Below are 23129 nucleotides of genomic sequence, written 5' to 3' on the forward strand. Positions count from 1 at the left end.
CACCCTTACTTGTGACCTAGACTCCTTCCCGAGAAGCATCCCCAGTCATCTTGCTCACTTAAAAACAAAACCAAAATCCTACTGCCAGTCATTCTGACTCTCTAGGACAGAGCTGAACGGCTCTAAAGAGTTTGCAAGGATCTTTATGGAGGCAAACTGCCACATCATGCTCCCACAGGGTAGTTGGTGGGTTTGAACTGCCAACCTTTAGATTAGCAGCTGAGTCCTTAGTCACTATGCTACTAGGGCTCCGCCCTCACATCTATGTCATGCTGCTTCTCTATGTCACAGAAAGGACGATATCTTTGTCATTTCCTCAATCCCCAACTGGATTAAACCTACCACACTCCTAGGACCCCATCTCTGTCTCTTCCCATTCCTACAGGAAAACCAGCCCTGCTGCCCTCTTTGCTGTTACACATTTTATGAGCTGACTTGCAACTTGACTTTTGAACATTCCAAAATATTTTTAAACATGTGCAGCATGCACATTGGTAATTTTCTCAGAGCAGGAAAAGTAAATGGCTTAATTAAAGGCAAGGTATGAATGACCTCACGTGGTCAGTACTTTTTATATGAATTGAAAAAATCAAAAAGAAGAGAATCACACGTTGCCCAGGAATTAATCATTAACTTCACAGTCATACCGATTAACCAGACAAAGACTGAAGTAGGTGATCACACACAGGGTGGAGCTCTAACATCATGCCTTGTTAGGGAGACTACGAAGCAATGCTACTCCTTTGCTGCCTGACTTGTGAGAGTGGTGGTGACAATCTACTAGATGTCTAGCGACTCTATAATTTGCACGGAAAATCTTAATTGACCGTTGGGGGCTTTTTCCATGAACACAGACGCGGTGCTCTTCTGAAGGCTTCTTCAGATATTTACTAGAAATTCCACAATGGGAGCAGTCCGTGCCCACCCGCCCTTAGGCATTGATCCAGTAGTGAGGAGAGAAAGAGGAGGAAAAGGATTGATTTATCTTTCCTCAAAGAGCAGAGCTGCACTGACTTCGGACTCAAGAACAGGCCGTCCTATTGGCTACAGGGGAGCATTGTCCTGCCTTCCCGTCTCTCACCATCCCAGCTGGGGGAGGGGAGAAGAATCCTCAAGTTAATGTGTGCTAATGATTCTTTCTGGAAAACAGCAAGCTGCTTTCAAACCTTTCATAAATTACTACTGGCAGCCCGTCTGGATTAGGAACGGAAACAGATGGTAAGGACTTGACAGCTTACTTTGTTCATCGGAAGGAGTCAGCTGATCCTATTTTTCTTTTTGTTTATGGATAAATTAGACTTTGTAAAAGGGAAATGTTCCTTATCTTTCAATGGATTAATTTTAACAGAAACTCAAATAGGAGTTTCCTTCAGGTTAACAATCTTTATTTTGTAGGAAATAACGCTAATGTTCCAGTCTGTATCCCTGCTTTGAAAAAGTGCCAGTTTTACTGTCGAGGTGAAATGCATGTATTTCCAAAAAAATTTTCCCCTGATTTAAGGTAGATATACTGAGAATCTCTCCCCACCAAACAATGCAAGGTCGCGTGTGCGTGCACGCACACACACCCACATACCCACCCCGATCTTTACCATACATAAACACTTAAGTGAGGCAGAAGTAACAGGCTACCTGGGTCCTGGTCCATACAGGTGATCAGAAGGGATTAAAACCTGTCCTACAGAAAGGGTGCCACCACTGGCTTCAGTAACAGAAATGAGATTCTTCCCATTTGTGAAGAAAAAACTCCACTTCATAGCCAACTGCTAATGGTGGTAGGTCATTGTATCAGATGTAACACAAAGCAAGGCAGTTTCTCCTATATCCTGACACCCTTAATGGTTCACCAAAACGTATGTGATCCTGCTCAAACAACAGAAGAATCGTTCTGGACTCAAAGCCCTAAAAGAAGAGAGAGCAAAACATGTACAACCAAGGCAAACAACAGATCCGCCCAGCCAAGACGAGAGTATAATACAAAATATCAAAACAGGGAAACTCATGAAGACACTCAACACAAGAGATAAATACACTCCAGCTCAAGTGAAGAAAAGCAACATGAAAAATGACTGTCAAATAAATACGCCTAAGCTCATCAAAGAGATAAAGGGAAAGCCAGCACCCCTAATAAAGAACAGAAACTAGGGGGGGGGGGGCGTGGAACCTACCAGAAATGAAATAAAAATGAATTTGTATAAAAGCCTAGAAATGAAAACAATATACTTAAACTGAAAACAAAAAACCCTAAATTAAAAAAATTAAAAGTAAAGCCAATATAAGTAAACTAAAGACAAAACTAAACTAAACTTAAAGCTAAAAGAAATCAGTGAGCACAGGGTAACATTAACAAATGAGAAAATTAATGCAAGAGATTCATTCAGAATGCAAATGGAAGGGCGAAAGAGATGGGAAATATAAATGCCAAGAGGCCTGAAAGACATATGGGGAAGTTCCACTGAGCTTCTGGCAGGAGTGACAGGAGAAAATACAGAATCACAGAAAAGCGATATTTAAAGAGCTAAGTGCTGAAAAATTTCCATGATTGCTGACACAAACCCTCTTTTAAAAATTTGACTCCAAAACCCCATTGTCACTGAGTTCCTTCAGACTCACAACACAGTAAGGATAAAGCAGATAAATATTCTCACTTGGGACAATTTGGAAAATATACAAATGTTTTAATATATTTCTTTCAGAATTTTTTTCTCTTTAACAGTATTTCTCCCACCACAAAGTTGGTACTGTGTCATGTAAACAATTTGCATGCTACTTTTATCCACTTGAAATTGTTTGAGAGAATCATTGCTGTGTCTTTAGATAGCTTTTATCAAGAGCACCAGTGTTTCACTTGGCTTTTGAAATGTTAACCAAATCTTTGGCCCTTACCCTTTTCAGACATTTCCATATTGGGGGAAATTTTAGGTGGTTTTCAGGTTTTGAACTATTGTAAATAGCACTGTGCGACTCAAGTTGTTCATAAATGTGTCCGTTCACCCCCTAGTGGGGATGAGTGTGTGTGTGTGTCTGTGTGCTTCCTCCTGAGCCTACTAACTGGAGACAGCGCCTCCTGAAATCACCCCACACACACCCCCACCCCCACCCCCCAGGCTGAGATTGCCACCCCTCAGCCAGGCTTCCTCTCTCAATTCTAAACACTCAGATCTTTCTGTTCCAGCCAGGGTCCTCCTTTAGGTCTAAGTCCCTGTTTGAAAACACAGCAGCAGCATCAATTCATATATTTATATCAGAGCAAGTACTCTTAGATGCTTTACAGAAACCTCTCTCTTAGATTTCATGGAAAGCAAAAATGGTGGTTGTCTTCCATACTAAGTTTCAGAGCGTGTAATCACGTGATACTCACAGGCCCAGACTGCAGTTGACTCACCCTCGCATAAGAATGCCTTAATATAGACATGGAAATATTTAGAAAGGAGCGACGTTAACACTCTCATATGGAGGACAGACAGCGGAGAACTGGGTGAGGGAGACGTCGGATAGTGTAAGATATGATAAAATAATCATTATTTATAAATTATCAAGGGTTCAGGGGAGGGTGGAGCGGAGAGGGAGGGGAAAAATGAGGAGCTGATACCAAGGGCTCAAGTAGAAGGCAGGTGTTTTGAGAATGATGATGGGAACATATGTACGAATGTGCTGGACACAAATGATGTATGTATGGATTGTGAAAAGAGTTGTATGAGGCCCTAATAAAATGATTTTAAAAAGAAAAGAAAAGCCATCTGTGACGAAATAATAATTTATAAATTATCAAGGGCTCATGAGGGAGAGGAGGCAGGGAGGGAGGGGGAAAAATGAGGAGCTGATGCCAGGGGCTTAATAAGTGGAGAGCAAATGCTTTGAGAATGATGAGGGCAATGAATGTACAAATGTGCTTTACACAATTGATGTATGTATGCATTGTGATAAGAGTTGTATGAGCCCCTAATAAAGCAATTAAAAAAAAAGAATTCAACTTTGTACTTTTCTGAATTTCAGTATTTGACATTTACTATATAAATGCATCATCAAATTGAAAGAAACAAGAAAGCTATTTTCAGTTCTAAAATAATTGGTTTTTTAGTGCTTTTGAGTTTAGCGTTTTTTAGAAAGGCAATCATAAATTAATCTATTGGACAAGGAAAAATTCTGTTTATTTCTATGTTTTGTTTGAGAGGCAGTGATTACTATTGTTTTTGATTATTTTTTATCAAGGTATTTTTTAGTAGTGTTTCAATGTGTTCCCCCCAAAAGACAGATGGTGGTTACAATTCCACTTGGGAACTAGTTTCTTTGTTATGCTAAGATGCACTATTAATGCAGAATTTAAGTATATTGAGCAAGTAACAGGGGAAGAGACATGCCAGGCCATGTGGAACTCACCGGGGAACGAAAGAGAAGAAGCTGAAAAGAGACAAGAAACTTCCCCAGCCCAGACAAACAGAGGAAGCTCTCTCCGGGAGCCAGCACCCAGAATTCAGACCTCGGGCCTCCTAAGCGGAAAGAATAAATTTGTTGACTAAAGCCATCCACTTGTGGTTTTTCTAGCAGACATAACTACGACAAGTATTTTTACTGTGATAGGGGCTTCTCTTGAAAAAATCATGGTAGCCTTTTAACATTTCAAATCCGGGCATCAAGATAGAAGCACAAGTTAGAGAAACACATGGACGTTTTCCCGTCTTGCTGTCAGGCCTCAAGGAAGTCAGGGTCTGGAAGAGCGGAGGAGACTGGTGGCACAGGGATGAAACTAAGGACACAGTCAGACCAGTCCAGACGAAAAACACAGACACCTGATAAGTACAAAGGCATTCGGAGTAAGTATTACATGGTGGGGATAGATTTTGTTCCTGGGGTCGGAAGATTGGGACCCTTCCCCCATCTTGTTAGGCGCTGTCAGGGTTGGCTCTGACTCACGGCGACCCTGTACGTAACAGAATGATACATTGCCCTGTCCTTTAGCCTCCAGAGGAATTAGTCACTGACAGTAGATTACTACTCCCCAGCTCCGTCTATCAAATCAACCACCCTCTCGGCTCCCACTTGTCATTCTATGTTTCTTGGCCACAGGAGCTGGCTTGTGTGTTCCTTCTCTGAAGAGGCGACCCAAAGGCCTGTTGTTTCTATGGCTCCATTCGCCCTTGAGTAAGGAGTTCCCTGACTGCATATGAGTGAGGTTCTGAAGAGTCAGGGCAGATATAAATGTCCTTGGTTGACTTCCATGTGATGGCTCATGCTGGTATGTCACATGAATTGTTAATGTGTAAGTTCAAAGATTTTCTGAGAAATGACCTTAAAGAAAAACATCCCAGAGAATTGGGCCTGGGGTTGGAACTAGAAGGCAGAAGAACTCCAATTTAAGTCCACCCGAAGGAAAGAGGATCCACATTCAGGAAGTAGTCATCCTCCTTATTCTTGGTTAAAACTAAGGAAAGGAGTAGATGCACAGACCTAGCAGCATAGCATCGTGGTTCAGATCAGGATTTAAAATTTCATTCTACCACTTACTACCTGTGTGACCCAGGACAAATTGACCTTACATGATCTGACTTACATGTAACTTTTTTTTTTAATCGTTTTATTAGGGGCTCATACAACTCTTATCACAATCCATACAGACATCAATTGTGTAAAGCGCATTTGTACATTCGTTGCCCTCATCATTCACAAAACATTTCCTCTCCCGGCATTAGGTCCTCGTTTTTCCCCTCCCTCTCCGCTGCCCTCTCCCTCATGAGCCCTTGATAATTTATAAATTATTAATCTTGTCTTATGCCCTTCTCCCTTGGCTGCCCGCTGTTGCACAGCCTGGAGAGCTCACCTTCAGGTATTTGCCTGACCGATCTTCTCCTGCAGTCCTTCCTGGGCTGTGCGGTCGACAGTGACCTCCGCAGCCCAGTCGCTCACCAGCTCATTGACTTCTATACTTTTTCATACTTACTGCTGTATAATGGAATATCATTTAATGATATTTGTGGGTTGACTTTTTTCCCCCGCATCACAATATAAGCAGCATGAGAACAAGCACTTTGCCTGTCTGATTAGCTGCTTGGGAGCATCTCCTACTAAATAGATACACAGGAAATAGCTTGGAGATGAATGAATGAATCAGGTTCTGACTTAAAGATTTACTACCATCCACATTAACAACCAAGGGAATTAGGGGTAGCTAATAGAAATGAAAACCATGAGAAGAGAAAGCAACATTTCAATTAGCTCCTGTTTTTCTTTCTCTATAAAATATGAAGCTTTGGAACTAAGAAAATAATAATCAGTGTTGTACGTAAACAATACTTAAAGATCTCCCAAAGCAAAAACAGTGTGAAGTTTATAAGCATGAATGCTTCATGACAAAGCAGAAGGAGAACTGGTACCATCTCGTATGTCAAGATAGAAACTGAGTCAATACTGATGTCAATTTGCTTGGACAGCCAAAGTAAATTTTAGCAAAGAGGAGTTCTAGGCAATTGATTACTTCAGAAGATTGAATGGTACAATAATATTTAGATGTTTTTGAGCTCCAAATCAGTAACTACACTGAACAGGGGGAATGAAAGGCCTCATTATTGTTCAATTATGAAAAATTCCAGCCTGATGCAGGGTTCCCGACCCAGCACTTCCAAACATCAGCAGCCCCCTGTGGCTTAATATATGGTGGAATTATGCTTGATGGCAGGCCACGTTTGTTCTATCTTTAGCACCAGGACTAAATGAGGATGTCAAGCAAGGTCCAGAATAAATGAGTGTAACTGGAAGTGAGGCGTTCCAGCTTCACTCTGATTCTAAATCCAACCACTGTAACAAACGATTAGGGGCAAAATACACTGAATTTTGCTCATAAGTGCATGAACTTGCCTTCAAATGAAAATATATTTAGGTTATATGAAATATATTTTATTGTCATGCTCTAAGATGCTAATAAACACTTGAACAATGACTTGGAATTATTATGGGATTCCAGGCTGGCAATGGGAAAGGCAGAGAAGTAAGTCAATAACCACTAGACTGTGAGGCTGCTAGAACTTCCAATGTGAATGATTCCAGTGTAGAGAAAGAGTGGACCTGTTCCCAGTAAGGTAGTTATTTCAGCACAACAATGGGAAATATCTCTAATGAACAAAAACAGCATCTCAAATAAATGTGAACTTCTTAAATTCTTTTAATTTTTTTTCTCCCCTTTCTAAAGGCAAGCCATCAGATTAAGGTCCTGTGATATTCTGTGTGCACCAGCCTTAAATCCTGACTCATAACAACCCTGTACTACCTTAAGGTAAATGGTCATTATCTGGGGTAATATGATAAGTTTCCCAGCAACTTGGTATAGCTGACTCAGGTGTAATTATTTTAATCTATCACATGACTCAGTATTTTGCCTTTAATGTTGTTTGTTTAGGAGGTATAAAAGAAAAATGAACCACTGATAGTTTATTGAACAAGAGTTATCCTTCTTTGTTAAAAGTGGTGCTACTAGCTCTTCCAATTAACATAAAAATTCCATGGAATATATAGCTCCATTTTACTTATGAGTAAATGAAGGCTCAGAAAAGTTAAGTTTAAAAGTCATAGCTTTGTTTTAGCCTCAGAATGTATCAAATAAAGGCTCTTTGTCATTAAGTCTACAGTGTCTGAGCCATGTCAACTTCATGTAGTTGAGTTTTATGTGCTACTAGGTTGGTTGGCATTCAGGTCTCAGAAACCACTGTTTCCAAAATAAATTAAACAAACTCCCTGCCATCCAGGTGATTCTGACTATTCATAGCAACCCTATCAGACAGTAGAACTTCCCTTCTGCATTTCCCAGATTAAAAATATTTTTTTTCTTCTTTTAAAAATTATTTTATTGGGGGCTCGTACAACTCTTATCACAATCCATATATACATCCACTATGTCAAGCACATTAGTACATTTGTTGCGACCATCATTCTCAAAACATTTGCTTTCTACTTGAGCCATTGGTATCAGCTCCTCATTTTCCCCTTCCCTCCCCGAAACTTGCTTCCTCACAAACCCTTGATAATTTATAAATTATTATAATTTTGTCATGTCTTACACTGTCTGATGTCTCCCTTGACCCCCTTTTCTGTTGTCTGTCCCCCAGGGAGGGGGCTATATGTAGATCCTTGTGATAAGTTCCCCCTTTCTACCCCACCTTCCCCCTTACTCTCCTGGTATTGCTACTCTCATTATTGATCCTGAGGGGTTTATCGGTCCTGGATTCCCTGTATTTCCAGCTCTTATCTGCACCAATGTACATCCTCTGGTCCAGCTGGATTTGTAAGGTAGAATTGGGATCATGACAGTGGGGAGCAGGAAGCATTAAAGAACTAGAAGAAAGTTGTATATTTCATTGGTTACTATACTGCGCTCTGACTGGCTTGTCTCTTCCCCGTGACCCTTCTGTAAGGGGATGTCCAGTTGCCTACAGATGGGCTTTGGGTCTCCACTATACTCCCCCTCATTCACAATGTATGATTTTTTGTTCTTTGATGCATGATACATGATCCCATCAACACCTTGTGATCACACAGGCTGGTGTGCTTCTTCCATGTGGGCTTTGTTGCTTCTGATCTCAATGGCTGCTTGTTTATCTTCAATCCTTTGAGACCCCAGATGCTATATCCTTTGATAGCTTTCTTCACCACATTTGCTTATGTACCCGCTTTGTCTTCAGCGATCATGTTGGGAAGGTGAGCATCATGGAATGCCAGTTTAATAAAACAAAGTGTTCTTGTGTTGAGGGAGTACTTGAGTAGAGGCCCAATGTCCGTCAGCTATCTTAATACTTGACATATAAATATATGGACATAGATCTATTTCCTACCATTATATTTAGATATATTTACATATGTCCATGCCTGTATTTAGACCTCTGTAAATTCCCTTTGCCTCCTAGTTCTTTCCTCTATTTCCTTTTACTTTCCTCTTGTCCCTCTATCATGCCCAGCCTTCATTTGGGTTTCAGTAATGCCACTGTTACATTGCCCTTGATCAAGCCCTACCCGGCCTCCTACACCCTCTTCACCATTGATTTTGGGTCACTTGTTGTTCCCTTGACCCTGGGTTTGTTAACCCCCATGGGAGCAGATAGCCTCAACTTTCTCCTAAGAAGCAACTGGTAGCTTCAACCCCCAATTTTCTGGTTAGCAGTTTAGTGTGCATCAGGGTTCCTTAACATGCACTGTAGTCTATTGAAATACACTTCTTCCTCCACGGCCACCATTCTGAACCTCAGCCAGCTCATCTGTGGCTGTAACTAAAAATCTCCTCCACAGGATCCAATTCTCTCATATATGGTGGTCCACATTGTTGATCAGATGAATCATCAGATGAGGAAGGGGACCAAGGACCAAATGGGATGTATGGGAATGAGGTCAGTAGCTATGTCCGGCTATAGTTTGCAACTGAGATTCTAATGTACTTCAATTCCATTTCTAATGGGTTTCTAGTCAACATCTACCTTCCTAATCAAAAATGTCCTTTGCCAAGTAATGATTTCATTCTACCATCTGTGCCTTTCACAGAATGGAAGTGGTCTTGATGAGTAAACGATTGTGAAGTCACAGGGCCACCCAACACCTGGAACTGCTGTGAAAGCTTATCTGGCCTGGAGGCTGACAGAAAGCACACTGCTAGGGCTAATTCAAGTCCTGAAAGAGAACCCAATTATTGCATGTTCTATTAAGACTCGTTTCAAAGCCTGAAGTCCAGAATTATAGACAACCCTGAAAAACAAGATATATGTAAAAATTAAGAATACAAAGAACGAAGGAGACAAAAAGGAGACTAGCTAAGTAAATCAACACATCTAGCACTAAAGAATGGATGGCCAAACAAAGTCACTAAAGACCCCAAAATAGAGTTAGGTAAAATAAAAGCAATTCTTCCTTTATTTAAATATTTAGTGTAATGGGGATGGGGATGGGGCAAATCTAGTAGTAATAAGTAAACTGTAACTAGCTTTCTAACCAACTCGGAGATCTAAACATTAGAACTGAAGCAGGAATTGGATGTACTCTCCTGCTTTAAAGCACTAGGACATGAGACAAAATAGATGAAACAATAGTTTCCTACATTAATCAACAGATCCATCAGGCAGGACTGTGGTATTTTGAGAGAAATGGATCAAATAAGATGAGCTTACAATTTCATTAGCTCACTCCTGGAAGGTTATTTCCAGACTATAGGTACAGGACTGGGGATGGGGACCCCAAAAGCCTGAGGTCTTCCTGAGTTGAAGAGGCAGAAATCAGATTCCTGGGAGGCCTGGATTCTTAGAACTTGTGAGACAGAATACAAGATAGGAGGGAGCAACATAGAGACAGAACTCCCAGGCTAGGGAAGAGACTTGGACTGTATGTTTATTTCCCCACACATGAAAGGGAACTTCCTGAAGTCAGGACAAGAGCCACAGAAAAGAGTAGCCTGAACAGATCAGAAGTAGCTTATGCCTCTGCTTTGAGACTCACTTGTTAACTGTGATGGAACCATCTCCCAATTATACCTAAAGCCCTCATCACGATAGGCTTAAGCATTTAACTTTGGTTCCTGAGAGAGAAACTGAAAGCCCTTGAGATTTCCCCAGTGACTGAAGTGTCTTTGATGAGGTCCCCAGACTACACCTAAAATTTTATGCTATCAAGTGCCTCTTTGGTGGGGGTGGCCGGGGGAGAAAGCCCCAGTGCATTCTGTCAGCTCCCTAGAAAAGTCCAGGGGCATCAGTGGGGGAGTGAGATGGGGGTGGGCGATGGGGTGAACCGCATCAGGTGACACTGTCAGAGGGGACAACACTAAAGGGATTTATGAGATTTTTGTATATTGTTTCCACAGAAATGCATTCATTTTTATGAACATATCCCTATGGTTAGTTATAACAACAGAAACTTTTTTTTGCGAGCCCAGCTTACGGGTACCCGTAAACCTCAAAGGCTCACACTCATGAGGGTCCTTCAAAATGCTCTGAAAAGATCATGGGATTTCCCCACAAATACCTGGAGTTTATTCTGACCCAGTTTCATTGATGCTTCCAATTATGTGCCCACGACGAACACCGTGTCCTTGGGGGTTTTGTTAACAGTTCTGGTTTTCCGCTATCATAGTGTGGTAATTAGTATTTGTGGGGCCCTGGTGGTGTAGTGGTTACAAGTTGGCTTCTAACAACCACACCAGCAGTTGGAAACCACCAGCCTCTGGTGGAGAAAGGTGAGGCTTTTTCCTCCATAAAGATTAACCTCCTCTGACGTCACAGGGGCAGATCTCCTCCGGCCTATAGGAGCTCAGCGAGTCAGAACTGACTCGATGGCAGTGAGGTGAGTATGTGCGAGCGTACATTGATAGGTTTTTGTGTGGCTAGGTTTGTTTTTTGAATGAAGTAGTAAGTAAAGAAAAAGAAAGAAGAAAATGTTAAATACTTCCACTCAGTTACGAATTATGAACCCTAGTGGTATTGTGAGCTATTCATTGAGTTAATTGTTCAAAACCACCGGCGGCTCTTTGGAAGAAGGTGAGACTTTTTATACCTGTTAAGGGTCACTATGAGTAGAAACCAACTCAATGCCATTGAAAATGTAGAAAATTTTTATAAAAGAATCTGTGGTTATAAAAAAAACATCTGCAACAATCATTTTACAATACATTCTGCATGTTAGCAGTTGGGTTAAAATTTAGTACCCTATCATTTGATCTCCCTTATGATCAATTTAAATTTGTTCTAGTTTTTAATATTTTCTGCTTCCCTTTTGAGGTTTTTAAAATCTGTTTTACTTTGTTATTCTTGTTAGTTAGTTTGCTTTTAAATGTTTTTCTGTCTATCAAATCCAGGATAGGTAAATTGATAGAGGCAGTAACTAGATTGATTAATGGTTCCTTGGGGCTATGGAAGGGGACAGCGGGGGAAATGGGGAGCGAATAACAATGAGCACAAGAATAAATAAAATGCTCTGAAACCACGTGTGATTATTGGGCAGCTTGTCTTGATGGGAATGAAATGCTGAATGGCGTGTGAGTTATATGCCAGTAAAACTGCTAGAAAAAGAACAGCAAAACTCCCTGCCAGCAACCCCATAGGACAGAGTGGAACTGCCCTGTGGATTTCTGAAGCTGTAAGCTTTTACAGGAGTAGAAAGCCCCATCCAGTAGTTTATAAACTGCTAACCTTGCGGTTTGCTTCCCCAAACGTAAGTACTATGCCACCAAGCCACCGGGTAATTTATTGCTAGTCTTCAGAAAACGCTACTTTTAAGTAATTTGTAACTGCGTGGATCATATGTTATTCTTTAATGAAAATTGATAACAAACCTTATTAAAGATTGTGTATGGTCTGGTATGGGAGGACATCCAGGGAGCAGGGGTCACCTCCTTGGTTGACAGCAGTCCTAACAATCCCACTGGGACTGATTCAGTCAATGATGCCTGTGTAGTGAGGTCCCAAGACAGGCTCTGCTCAGGGAAGCTCAATGGGCTGACTAGTCAGAGAAAGCCATTGTTTCTCAGGAGGGTGACTCACACTTTTTGGGGATATGAAAGTTCAGTCACCTCACTCTAAGCATCTTTCTATGCTGGCCATGACTTGAGGCCTTTATGATTAATCCCTAGTGCTTTCTGGAATCCTGTAAATTGCTTTAATAAATTACTGAAACCTGAAAGGGTAATGGAAGCAAGCCAGGGAAAGGTGCCCCAAGGACCTGGAGCTTCCTACTAGTGTCGTGAGCACGTAAGAGGGAAACTCCGGAGCTGTAGGTAGGAACTGGGTGTTGGAGAGACTCATAGCTGAGGTCTCATACCTTTGAAGACAGGGCAACTTGGAAGATAGTGTCCTTTTAATTTGTGAAATGGGATAGAATGGAATGGGATTAATTGAATTCCTCCCTTCACCAGGTGGGACCAGAGGACTAGAAAGGATTGTATTGATCCTGGAGTGGGACAAGTGGGCTTGCTAGCCTCAAGCATGGAGGCTCTGAGGGGAAAAGGCCTGGTGAACCATTGCCGTGAAAACCAAGAAAACCAAATGGTGCAGTTCTACTCCGTAATACATGGGTCTTCTGAGTTGAACTTGACTTCCTGGCCATGGGCTTAGAATTCTGGGTTAAGAAATTCTACTTACTACAGTCCTAACATGACTTTGATCCATGTTCCACAGGTACCCTGAGTCCAGGAACAACTGCCTCTGCCTCCCTTTAGAGCAGTGGTTCTCAACCTTCCTAATGCCATGACTCTTTCATATAGTTCCTCGTAAAATTATTTTTGTTGCTACTTTATCACTGTCATTTTGCTACTTTTATGAATCTGGCGACCTCTGTGAAATGGTCATTCGACCCCCAAAGGGGTCGCGACCCATAGGTTGAGAACCCCTGTGTAGAGTATCTTCTCCATGGTCCTGGACAAGTGGATCTTTAGCAGGGAAGGAGCGAGACCAGCGGGTCTCCTGGAGTGCGGTGGATACCACCATTCCCTAATGCGTGACTTGGATGGCAAATTAAAAAAAAAAAGTTTTAAAAAGCCATTTGCCAGAGAGTTGGTTCTGACTCTGCTGCCCACAGGGTAGAGTGGAGCTATGCCATAGGCCTGATGGCAGAGGGTCTCCAGGCCTGTAATCTTACAGAACCAGACAGCCACATACTTCTCCGTGGAGCCGCTGGGGAGCTCAAACTTCCAAACGCTTGGTTGGTAGCCAACTACTTAACCACAGAATCACCAGCGTTCTCTAGGTGCAGAAGTAAAGAAATGTATTAGCTACAATTGTTATTGTCAATTTTTCTAAGGGGAGACTCATTTGCCCTACAGCTTTCAGACTCTTGCAAAATGGCCTTGGGTTACTCCTACTCTTGATTTTGTGTGATCCCATAGCAATGATCACAGAATTTCCCAAACCCAAACTTACCAAATCAAAACACTTTTAAATGTTTTTCAGAGAAAACATAATGTGTCATAATAAAGCAAGGAGCATATTCAAAGTATTCAGATAGTAAGTGTATTGTAGTTCTGAGCCACCATTCATATAGCAACATTCATGGCAAGAAATCCAAACCAAAGTTCATCAACAGCTGTTCTAAAGCCATGGACGAAGTCCAAGGGCTACAGGTGAGTTTGAGGCAAAGCCCAGTTAACTTAGTGATAAAGTTCTCTAACATAAAATGATAATGACGTCTCTAAAGTAAACCAGAGACATATGTAAACCATATATATATATATACATATACATATATATATATATACACACACCATATATATACCATATATAGACATAAAAATATATATATAATCAATTTGGGGTTCATACTTAATTCTAGTTCCAATCTAAGAACAATTAGTTCTTATGACAAGACCCTGTTTGATGGTTGCCTTCATGAAGAGATCACTGAAGATATGGGTGCTATAACAATGTGTGGTGAAGAAGCTATCAGAAAGAATAGTGTCTGGTTCTTAAAGCCTTGTCTTCAAACAAGCAGACATCTAAGTGAGGCATCAACTAAGTCCACAGGGAAGAAACCCACCAACCTGTGTGATCCAAAGACATGGAATAATAAGATCCAAATCTGGAAAAGGGAACAGTACCAGTGACCAAATCCTAAATACCTGGATTGCAGAAAACTATGGATGATTGTGGTAGTTCAAAATCCATTTACAAGGTCACTACATGGGATGAGCCTTCAAAGAATCCCCAATACAAATTGGCTAGAAATAACAATAACTCCAAAATCAGATGGTGAGCACTGTAAAGGGGAATTTAACAAATGTGACCGGAATGTAAAGTCATGTAATATGATCTTCCTGTGGTCTCAATGCGAATTTACTCTAAACTTATAATACTCTGCCTTCTGTTAGAATGAAGTCTTTATTGATTTTGAATGGGCATTGTTGATGGATCCCTGCTTGGTGTAGGCCCTAGTCTTCAATGATTATCTGTACAAGGAAACTGGAATCGATGGAAATACAAAGATAATAATGAGTTTGATGATTATCTGGGGACACAGAGCTAGAGGGCGGGGGAAAGGGGAAGTCAGCATCAATGTGTAAAAGAAGATGGGGAGGAAGCTACATATTGATTGTGCTGATGACAGTACAGCCTTCCTTGATATGACGGAACCTTTGAATTGTATGATATGTTAATTATAGATCAATAAAAAAGACTGCGTATATGAATAACTGGGTGTGGTAGTTACATAATCTGGTGTCAACTTGAGAGTGAAGGGGTGGAATTTAGCCTGTCAGTTAGGTTGCAGCTTGATGACCTCATTTGGAGGCACTAGGGACATAAATAGCTCACTGGAGGCCAGACCTACACTTTCTGCTTCATCTTCCTGCTGACTAGACAGAGCTACACCGATGGAACCAAAGCCCTGGAGCTGGAGGAGCCACGTGGAGACCCAAGCCGGTGCTGAGTTGCTTCCACCACCACTGGATCTACAAGACTTTCCACCTACTGGCCTGTGATCTTCCTGCTTTTGGAATCATTTCATGGCTGCATGAGTCTGAAGAAGGATTTATGGATTATTATCGGACATATAGACTAATATTGAATTTATGGACTTGATCTGCACTGGGCTGGGATGTTTTCACAATATACAATTGCTCTTTGATATAAAACTCTCCATTGCACACGAGTCTCCCTGGATTTGCTTCTCTAGTCTACCTGGACTAACACACTGGGTTTATCCCATATGCACAAATCTCTTTGTCTCTTTCTGTCCAAATGCAAGCCTCGTCATTATTTCTTTCTCGCCAATATCTCTTCCACCATCTGTCCTGCCACTCCCCTTTATTTTCCAATCCCTGTTTGTTTGTTTTTCTCACTGCATTATTTCCTTTGTCTCAGGCCCTTCTTTTTCTCATTCCCACTTAACTCTAAGCTCATGCTGATACACACAGGAAGCATACACATATTGTGCATGCTCATAAAAATGCTAGCAAACTGGTTAATGAGCATGGGATTCAAATACTGGTATTACCATTAATTGACCTTGTCTGATGACTTAACCTCTCTGTATTCCGTTTACCTTAATCATTAATAGCATGTGTCCTATACACTAAACACTCCTAAAGCTAATCTTAACCAGTGCCTGACACATGCTGAGTCCTCTGTAAATGCAAGATAATTTTATCTATATCACTTTTACTTGAGGTTTTACTTAACGCACCATGAATAGCCTAAATTAAAAGAAATTCTGGTACTTTTCTTCAAAATGGGAAGAAAAGGGAATGAATAGGACCAAGGCTCATGAAATAACAGGCAGGAAGAAACTCCATTGCGATGCTAGAACATAAAGGGTGTTGGGGTATAAGGCTATTCTCTGTTTTGTCCATTCACAATCTCCGAGTCCTAGGGTTCAGAATATGGCCACACTTTCTGGATGAGCCATCCTGGGCTTAGAGTCAGTGTTAACCAAAAGGCAATAGATCCTTTTAAGCCATGTTGTAATGCATCAAAATATTAGAAACAGGAAAAGAAATCACACAAACTCATTTTTCGATAGGTTGTAGAAATTGTGAAGAAGCTTGTTGCAGTGAGGAAGAAATAGACTTTACTTACCCGTGGGAGTCGACTTGGCTGATCAATGCCTGCCCCTTCTGCAAAGCATCAGCTGTGCAGTCTTCAATGCCTCGGTGTAATTCCTGATGCCTGGCTGCCAAGGCAGGCAGACTCAAACTTTCTGATTTAAGGAGCTTAAGGTAAGCCTCCACTCTTCCAAGAACATCAAATGCCTGCCAAACAAAACATACTTTCATTTTCAGCGTTTCTAGTTTAAAATTTACATCCATGTGTGCACAAATACTAGAGATTAAGCCAGGTTGTTAAATGTCTTAGTTGGATCCCAACTAAAAACCACCACCTTCATCTTGAAAACTAGTCACGCACTGTTCAAGGCTATATTAAGGAAAAGTGATCCTCACTGAGTTCTGCCGCGATAAATATCAACTCCAAAAAAAAATCATTAGAATAGTTTACTCTGCTATAACTGTACAGAATTGTAGGATCGGGTTTGTTTTTGGTGCACTTATACAATATACGAACAATGGAGGAGATATTTTTTAAGTGTTCATCAGTCTTTTGCAAACTCAAGTCTGTAGTCATCTCTCGGTATTGCATGGGTCACTGTAGCTGACAGATGTGACGGAAGCAGAGGCCGCAGGAGCTGTGCGTCAAGCTGGGTTTGTGAGATGGCTGCTGACCTTCCTAGTCCGGTGACTTGACTAGACGGGAGGCCCGAAGGCCACCTACCTACAGATTCCTCACTTACAGTCTTTTACTACAGATTCGGTTTATTACCAATAGAGCATCATGAACATATGCCTGATGTTGCTAAGTGCAGACAATAGTTGGAGAACAATTTCCCAAGGGAATTTACCAATTTTAGCATAGACAATTCACCTAAACCGGAAACTGGGATTAGCAAGGGTCAGAGAATCACAGGGGAAGAGGAGGAGAAAAAAAAGTAAAAGAGAGGTGGAAGGAGTCAAACAAACAAACAAACAAACGAAAATGACCACACCACAAACAATGAAGATATCAAAAATTCCCAGGGCAAAGAATATGTGGCCTTGAAATTTTTGAAATTGATCTTAAAGAAGCACGAAGGTTTTTTTGCTCAAAAAAATGTCCTGTGGTGCCTCAGTAATGAGGAGGGCTAGATCACCATTCAATAAGACTTTACAGAGAATATAATCGATGTCATTCAGAAGTGGCCAGAGGTGGACAGATGATGACGGCATTGAAGGATTTGGAGAATATGTGATTTTGAAAATATGTTTGTATTTAATGATCTAAACTGAAAGTTGAGATAGTCAAAGAAAGGGAGACTTATGTTTATATATCCTACAGTAAAATCGTAGATGATTCTCTTGTTTGGCATGATCTCTTGCTCAAAATGAGGCTGTTTGGATTTTAGTTCACTCCATTGCCCAAAGTCTAATAAACAGGAGATACCATCATGCTTATACATGAAAGAGAATGTAATAACAAAATATTTGTTCATTTAAGAAAAGGTAATTCCTCAATAAATTGTCATTTGATCTTGAAATACTATGGGGAATTATTTTGAAAATTACTAATGTGTTTTTCTCCTTCCCCTTTAGTTTAAGACCGCTGGTCTCCTCCATCCAAGGCATCTATCTGTCTTCAGAGGGGATTAGAATTTGATTCTGAACAGTGCAGAGAGAAAAAAATCCAGGTGCTATTTCACATTTTACATGCAAAACAGGACTATGCAGGGGAAAAAAGAAGAAAACTATAGTTCCCCAAATCAAGATACTGTTTTGAGAGGAGATTTTATTCTTTTCTTTCTTTCTTCTTTTTTTAGCTGATCAACACCCAAGCAGTAGAGATTAAGCATATGCAATTCACATAAAAGTATCCCATTGGCCATTAAGGTTTTTCTGGTATGCAGATGGAGAAGCACATGACAGAAATACAGAGACAGAGAACTGTGGACACTGAGTAAAAAAGAGTACAGATTTCAGTGGTCTTCTGGGATCTCATAATATTTCCAGTTTTGAACTCTGGCCAGAAAGCAGGGCATGAGCTGGACACAATAACATTACGGGGGCTCTTGCCACCCTCTCCTTTGGAACTATTGAAAAACGCGACCTTCTAAGATGTCCCGTGCCAATCTGGGGACAGCCCCAATCTTTGAAGCTGGAGGGTGCCATCAAGGAGGGGGGGTGGCAACTTTCAGTCTAACTTTTCCGGGTTGCTGAGTTGGGAGCCAGTGAGCTAGACAAGGAGAAGCAAACAGAAGATGCCGGTGGAAGACCTCAGACAGTGGGAAACCAGAGCAGGGGTTGCAGGAGTCGTGCATCACTGAGAGCGAAGAGAGGGCAGGACAGCCAGGCTGAGCTGACTGGGGGAACACTGCTCAGGCCACATTAGAGGCAGCTGCTGTGGACATGTCAAAAGCACCTCTTTCTCTACTCCAACCACTATCTTAGAGAGTGAGATTTAAGGGCAGGATGGAAACTGGGCAAATGTGGAATTACAAATGGAATTTCTCAAATACTCTAGCATTAGTTATATGTTTGTATTCTGTCCCCCACTAAGGTCTTCATGTGTTTCAAGTATGCTATATGGACTTGGAATGTTTAAAATAAAACAATTTCTATTTGCTCAGCAACGGATAAAAAGTAATAATAACTAAAGTAAGGGCCATCATAAGAGCTTCACAATCACTTTTTATTCAGTCAATAAATATATAAAAATATAATACTTGTGGTGATTGAGACTCGTGTTCCTTAACAGCCTTGATGGGGGGCAAGAAACTATCCATCCCATGTCTGGGCAGACAAAGTCCCAAAGAAATTAAGTAAGAAGAACAAAGTGGCATTAATACTGAGGGGCAAGCTTAGATTTGTACCCAATTTACCTACCCTTGAGGTTTCTACTCTTTAACTCTGGACTATGGTGCCACATGGCAAAAAAATGACAATGAAAGCTTTAGAAATGAGTATTTCAACTAAATATGAACTATGGAGTAGAAACGGTAGTACTTTCAAACTCAAATTTTTGTGTTAAAAAGGTGCCTCTTTTTTCTTCTTAATGGACAAGAAAAGATACAGTATAAAGTTGAAAGATTCATCTTATGCAAGACTACGAAAACGACAATATATTACTGAAGAAACTTTGAACCTGAAGAACTCTTTCTTATCTGAGTCCTCCTCTTTCCCGAGGCTGGCAACCAAATCAAATGGGACAAGATGCTGATGTTTCAATCATACATTGTTTGAATTATTCCCTCAATCTTTCCATAACTCACTGAAACACCACTTGGCAGTCTCTCCTGTTCCTAGAATTTTGCTTTACAGTTTAGTGTTTTACTGCTTATTTTGAATAAGCAGTGAACTCTCATCTTAATGTAGGGTTAGTTTTTTTAAGTCAGTACATAAAGCAAAAATCTGATAGAGTAAAAATTGCATTGGAATTCCCTTCAGTCACCTTTAAAAGTTTAACTTATAAGGCTTACCATTCATAATCGTTCCTACTTGCGTGTGGGATTGAGAGCCACTTAGCTGGACGAAAGGCAGACGTGAAGGGCAGATGTCTAGGGAGATGGCAGTCAGCGAGTTTGGGGTTGGTTTTGTTGGGCACTTAGACCTTTCTTGCTTTAAAATAACCTCAAATATCTAGTTTACATAGAAGAAGATTGGAGAATTCAAAAATACTTCTTTATTGTCTACAAGTTTAATTTCATACTGTATTAATATTAAGTCACCGTTGTCTTAAACATTTTATGTTTGCTGTTTTGAGAATTCAACAAATATAATTTTGAGAATTCAAAAATATAAACATAACTGAGGCATGATGAAGAGGGCAAGGAGTAAGGACTTGGGAACTATTTGCTGGATGCTACTCTCAATCCTGATGGATTTGGACACATATCTGAAGATCCGCTGATAGGAGCTCAGCCACCTGCTGTCTGTCATTCGGCCCAGATGGGCATTGTGGCCTGTCTGAACAATGGTCACTCTAATAACTTCATCTCTCATAAATGTGATGTCATCTTTATAGGAAGATTCTAATGCCACACACACATTCAGTGCATGTGTGATGTGACGCCACACTATTCTTGAAATTTTTTTTAACTATTTTTGAATATTATCACTAAAATATTATGTTTTAATAGCATGGAATTAAATTGAAGGGCCAAAGTTCACTAGAAGCAACTAGCTATATCAAAGACCAAGATCATCTAAAGTTTAGGATTGAAATAGTCAAAATTTCCTCCAGAGCAGTGGTTCTCAACCTGTGGGTCACAACCCCTTTGGGGGTCGAACAACCCTTTGACAGGGGTTGCCCGATTCAAAACAGTAGCAAAATGAGAGTTCTGAAGTAGCAACGAAAATAATTTTATGGCTGGGGTCATCACAACATGAGGAACAGTATGAAAGGGCCGCGGCGTTAGGAAGGTTGAGAATCACTGCTCCAGAGCTTTTTTGCATAAAAGATTAAAGTGTTTTGAAGGCATTTACTAACTATATGTTCTATTTACCCCATTTAATAGAGGCATGGCCATATAACAGAGGTGGGCTGCTTTATTCCTTCATGATTCAAGTACATTTGCCGATTATTTGCTACATGTAAGGTGAGCTAGGTGTTGCAGGAGAGCTTATTCCTTAACCACGCACATAGCCTGACTCTAAGAGTAACAATCTACAGGCACAGATGTTTTTCAAGGAGATTATCCTGTATTTGTCTGGATTATGAGCATCAGTAAAATTAGTATCCACACAAAACGAGGTTTCGCCCTCTCTCTCTCCAGGTTTCGTTTTATGATCCCCGGCTTTGGGCCAGAAAAAAAGTTAGCAACTACATTGCTTCTATTTTTTGAGACTTTTATTGGAATCACTTTTACTTTGGACACAAATTTAAATCAATCAATCAATCTCTCTCCCCCTTTCTCTGCCTGTTTCTGTCTCGTATTCTATGTCCTTAACAATTTCTCAGGGGTTAGCCATGTCTACTTGTCCCTCATGGTTATAGTTTGACCCTTTATGTATATCGCCCTTTTAACATTAATTACTCTTATTCTATCCAATTAGGTTATCCAAGCTAGACTTTGTTGGAGAATTCATGGACCAATTCCAGAAATAATCTAAGTGCCATTGCTCCCACTTAAATCTACTCTCAAAATAGCACCTCCAAGACCCCGATCCTTGAGGAACCAGATATATTGGGCTCAGCCAGGAAAGGCTCTCTCTGTTCTACACATGATGTTGGAGCAGGTTATTCCTGGCAATAAGACCGCCGGACTCCTTTGGAATGAATGATTCCTCTTCAGTTTTCCTCGTCATGGCCTCTTACTTTAAAGCTACCCAGAGGCTCCAATAGAGCTTTTCTGGTGGCACTGGAGAGAGCAAGGAGACAGCCAAGGAATGAACAGTTTGCCTCCTGGATCCTGGAAATCCTTCACCATGTTCCACAGCACCCCTGAGTTCTTAGGTGGAAAAGGAGAAGGCAACTGTGTTGTTTTAGAAACGGCTTTGGAAAAAACAAAGGAGTTACTTGGTTTTTGTTCTTTATGAACCTAATAAATTTTTTTTTGCTTTTCCCCTTATTAAGTACAGGATCTGAGGTAGTCTGCATCAAATCAGATAGAGATGGTATCAGCCCATGGTACATCTTATTCTTTTAAAATTATCTAAGGGACTATTAATTTAAGCAGGAAACATAACCCAGGCAGCCAAGTTCTTTTATCCTGCTGCTTTTGACAAAGATGTCTAGTTAAGGATTATTGTGTTAGTGTCTTGGCTAATGTGAAGAGAATCAACATTTTAAAGAACAAAACAGAACAAAATGGCAGAACTTTGAAAAACGTCCTCTCGTGAGTGCATCCAGAAGATTCCTTTGGCTGGAGGCCACCTGTAAAACTACAAAGGATGGGCTCAAAATCAAACTCAGCTTCTCCTTAGAGCACTGGATCCCACCGCCTGAGGAGATTCAGCTTTCTCCTAAATTCAGTTTTTATAAAGAAGGGGAGCTTCGGTTTCTTTGTCCCAATACCACTGGAGATCATTTCTGGTAGCTTTCAGCCTGGCAGACTGAATCCTCATTCAAGTCCTGCCCAAATCTGCTAGATCTTTCCAGTCCTAGGAAGGTGGCGGGCATACATTTTTGTTGGTCCTATGGCTGATGCGCCTGGTCCCCTGGGTGGTGTAAACGCGAGGGCAACTGGTTTTTATTGTTGTTCTCCCGATTCCTGGCCTCTCAGCTGTGCCTACACCACAGGATGCCCTTCCTCTTACATCTTAGAAGAGTTAGGCTGGTTAGTGAGAGGTGTTTAAAACCCTCAGCTTTTAAGACAGGTTTCCTTGCTGTTGGTTTTCCTCTCGGTACAGAAAGCTGGAAGAAAAACGATGGAAAGGATGAAGGTTAGAATGGAAAGCACCATGCAGCTGACGCATTTTATCAGCTAGAAACAAAGGAAATTTAGATTGTTCGTCTCCTACTTCCTCAGAGATGAGTCCACCTTCTTGCTGTTGATCTTAAATGATGTGTAACGGTTCTGGGTTTAGCTTCTATACTAACTGGGAAGTTAGGCGTTTGAAACACCAGTTAGGGGGGGGGTGGTGGGGAGGCATGGGATGGTGCCTTCCACACCCGTTAAGAGTACAGTCTCGGAAGCCCACAAGGGCAGTTCTACTCTGT

At 41.0% G+C, this 23129-nt stretch overlaps 1 protein-coding gene across 6 annotated transcripts in view; it reads right to left on the minus strand.

Moving 5' to 3' along the window:
- CCDC141 (coiled-coil domain containing 141) overlaps positions 1-23129 on the minus strand; it is a 252786-nt gene that overhangs the window by 64511 nt on the left and 165146 nt on the right. For all 6 annotated transcript variants that reach the window (XM_045295115.1, XM_045295113.1, XM_045295114.1 and 3 more), the window contains one exon: positions 16524-16696. In XM_045295115.1, coding sequence (XP_045151050.1) covers positions 16524-16696 — 173 coding nt within the window. The remainder of the gene's footprint in view (positions 1-16523; positions 16697-23129) is intronic.

This window comes from Echinops telfairi, unplaced genomic scaffold, assembly GCF_000313985.2.
Source record: "Echinops telfairi isolate 266 unplaced genomic scaffold, ASM31398v2 ScPeMD7_3;HRSCAF=10, whole genome shotgun sequence".
Taxonomy (NCBI): Eukaryota; Metazoa; Chordata; class Mammalia; order Afrosoricida; family Tenrecidae; genus Echinops; species Echinops telfairi.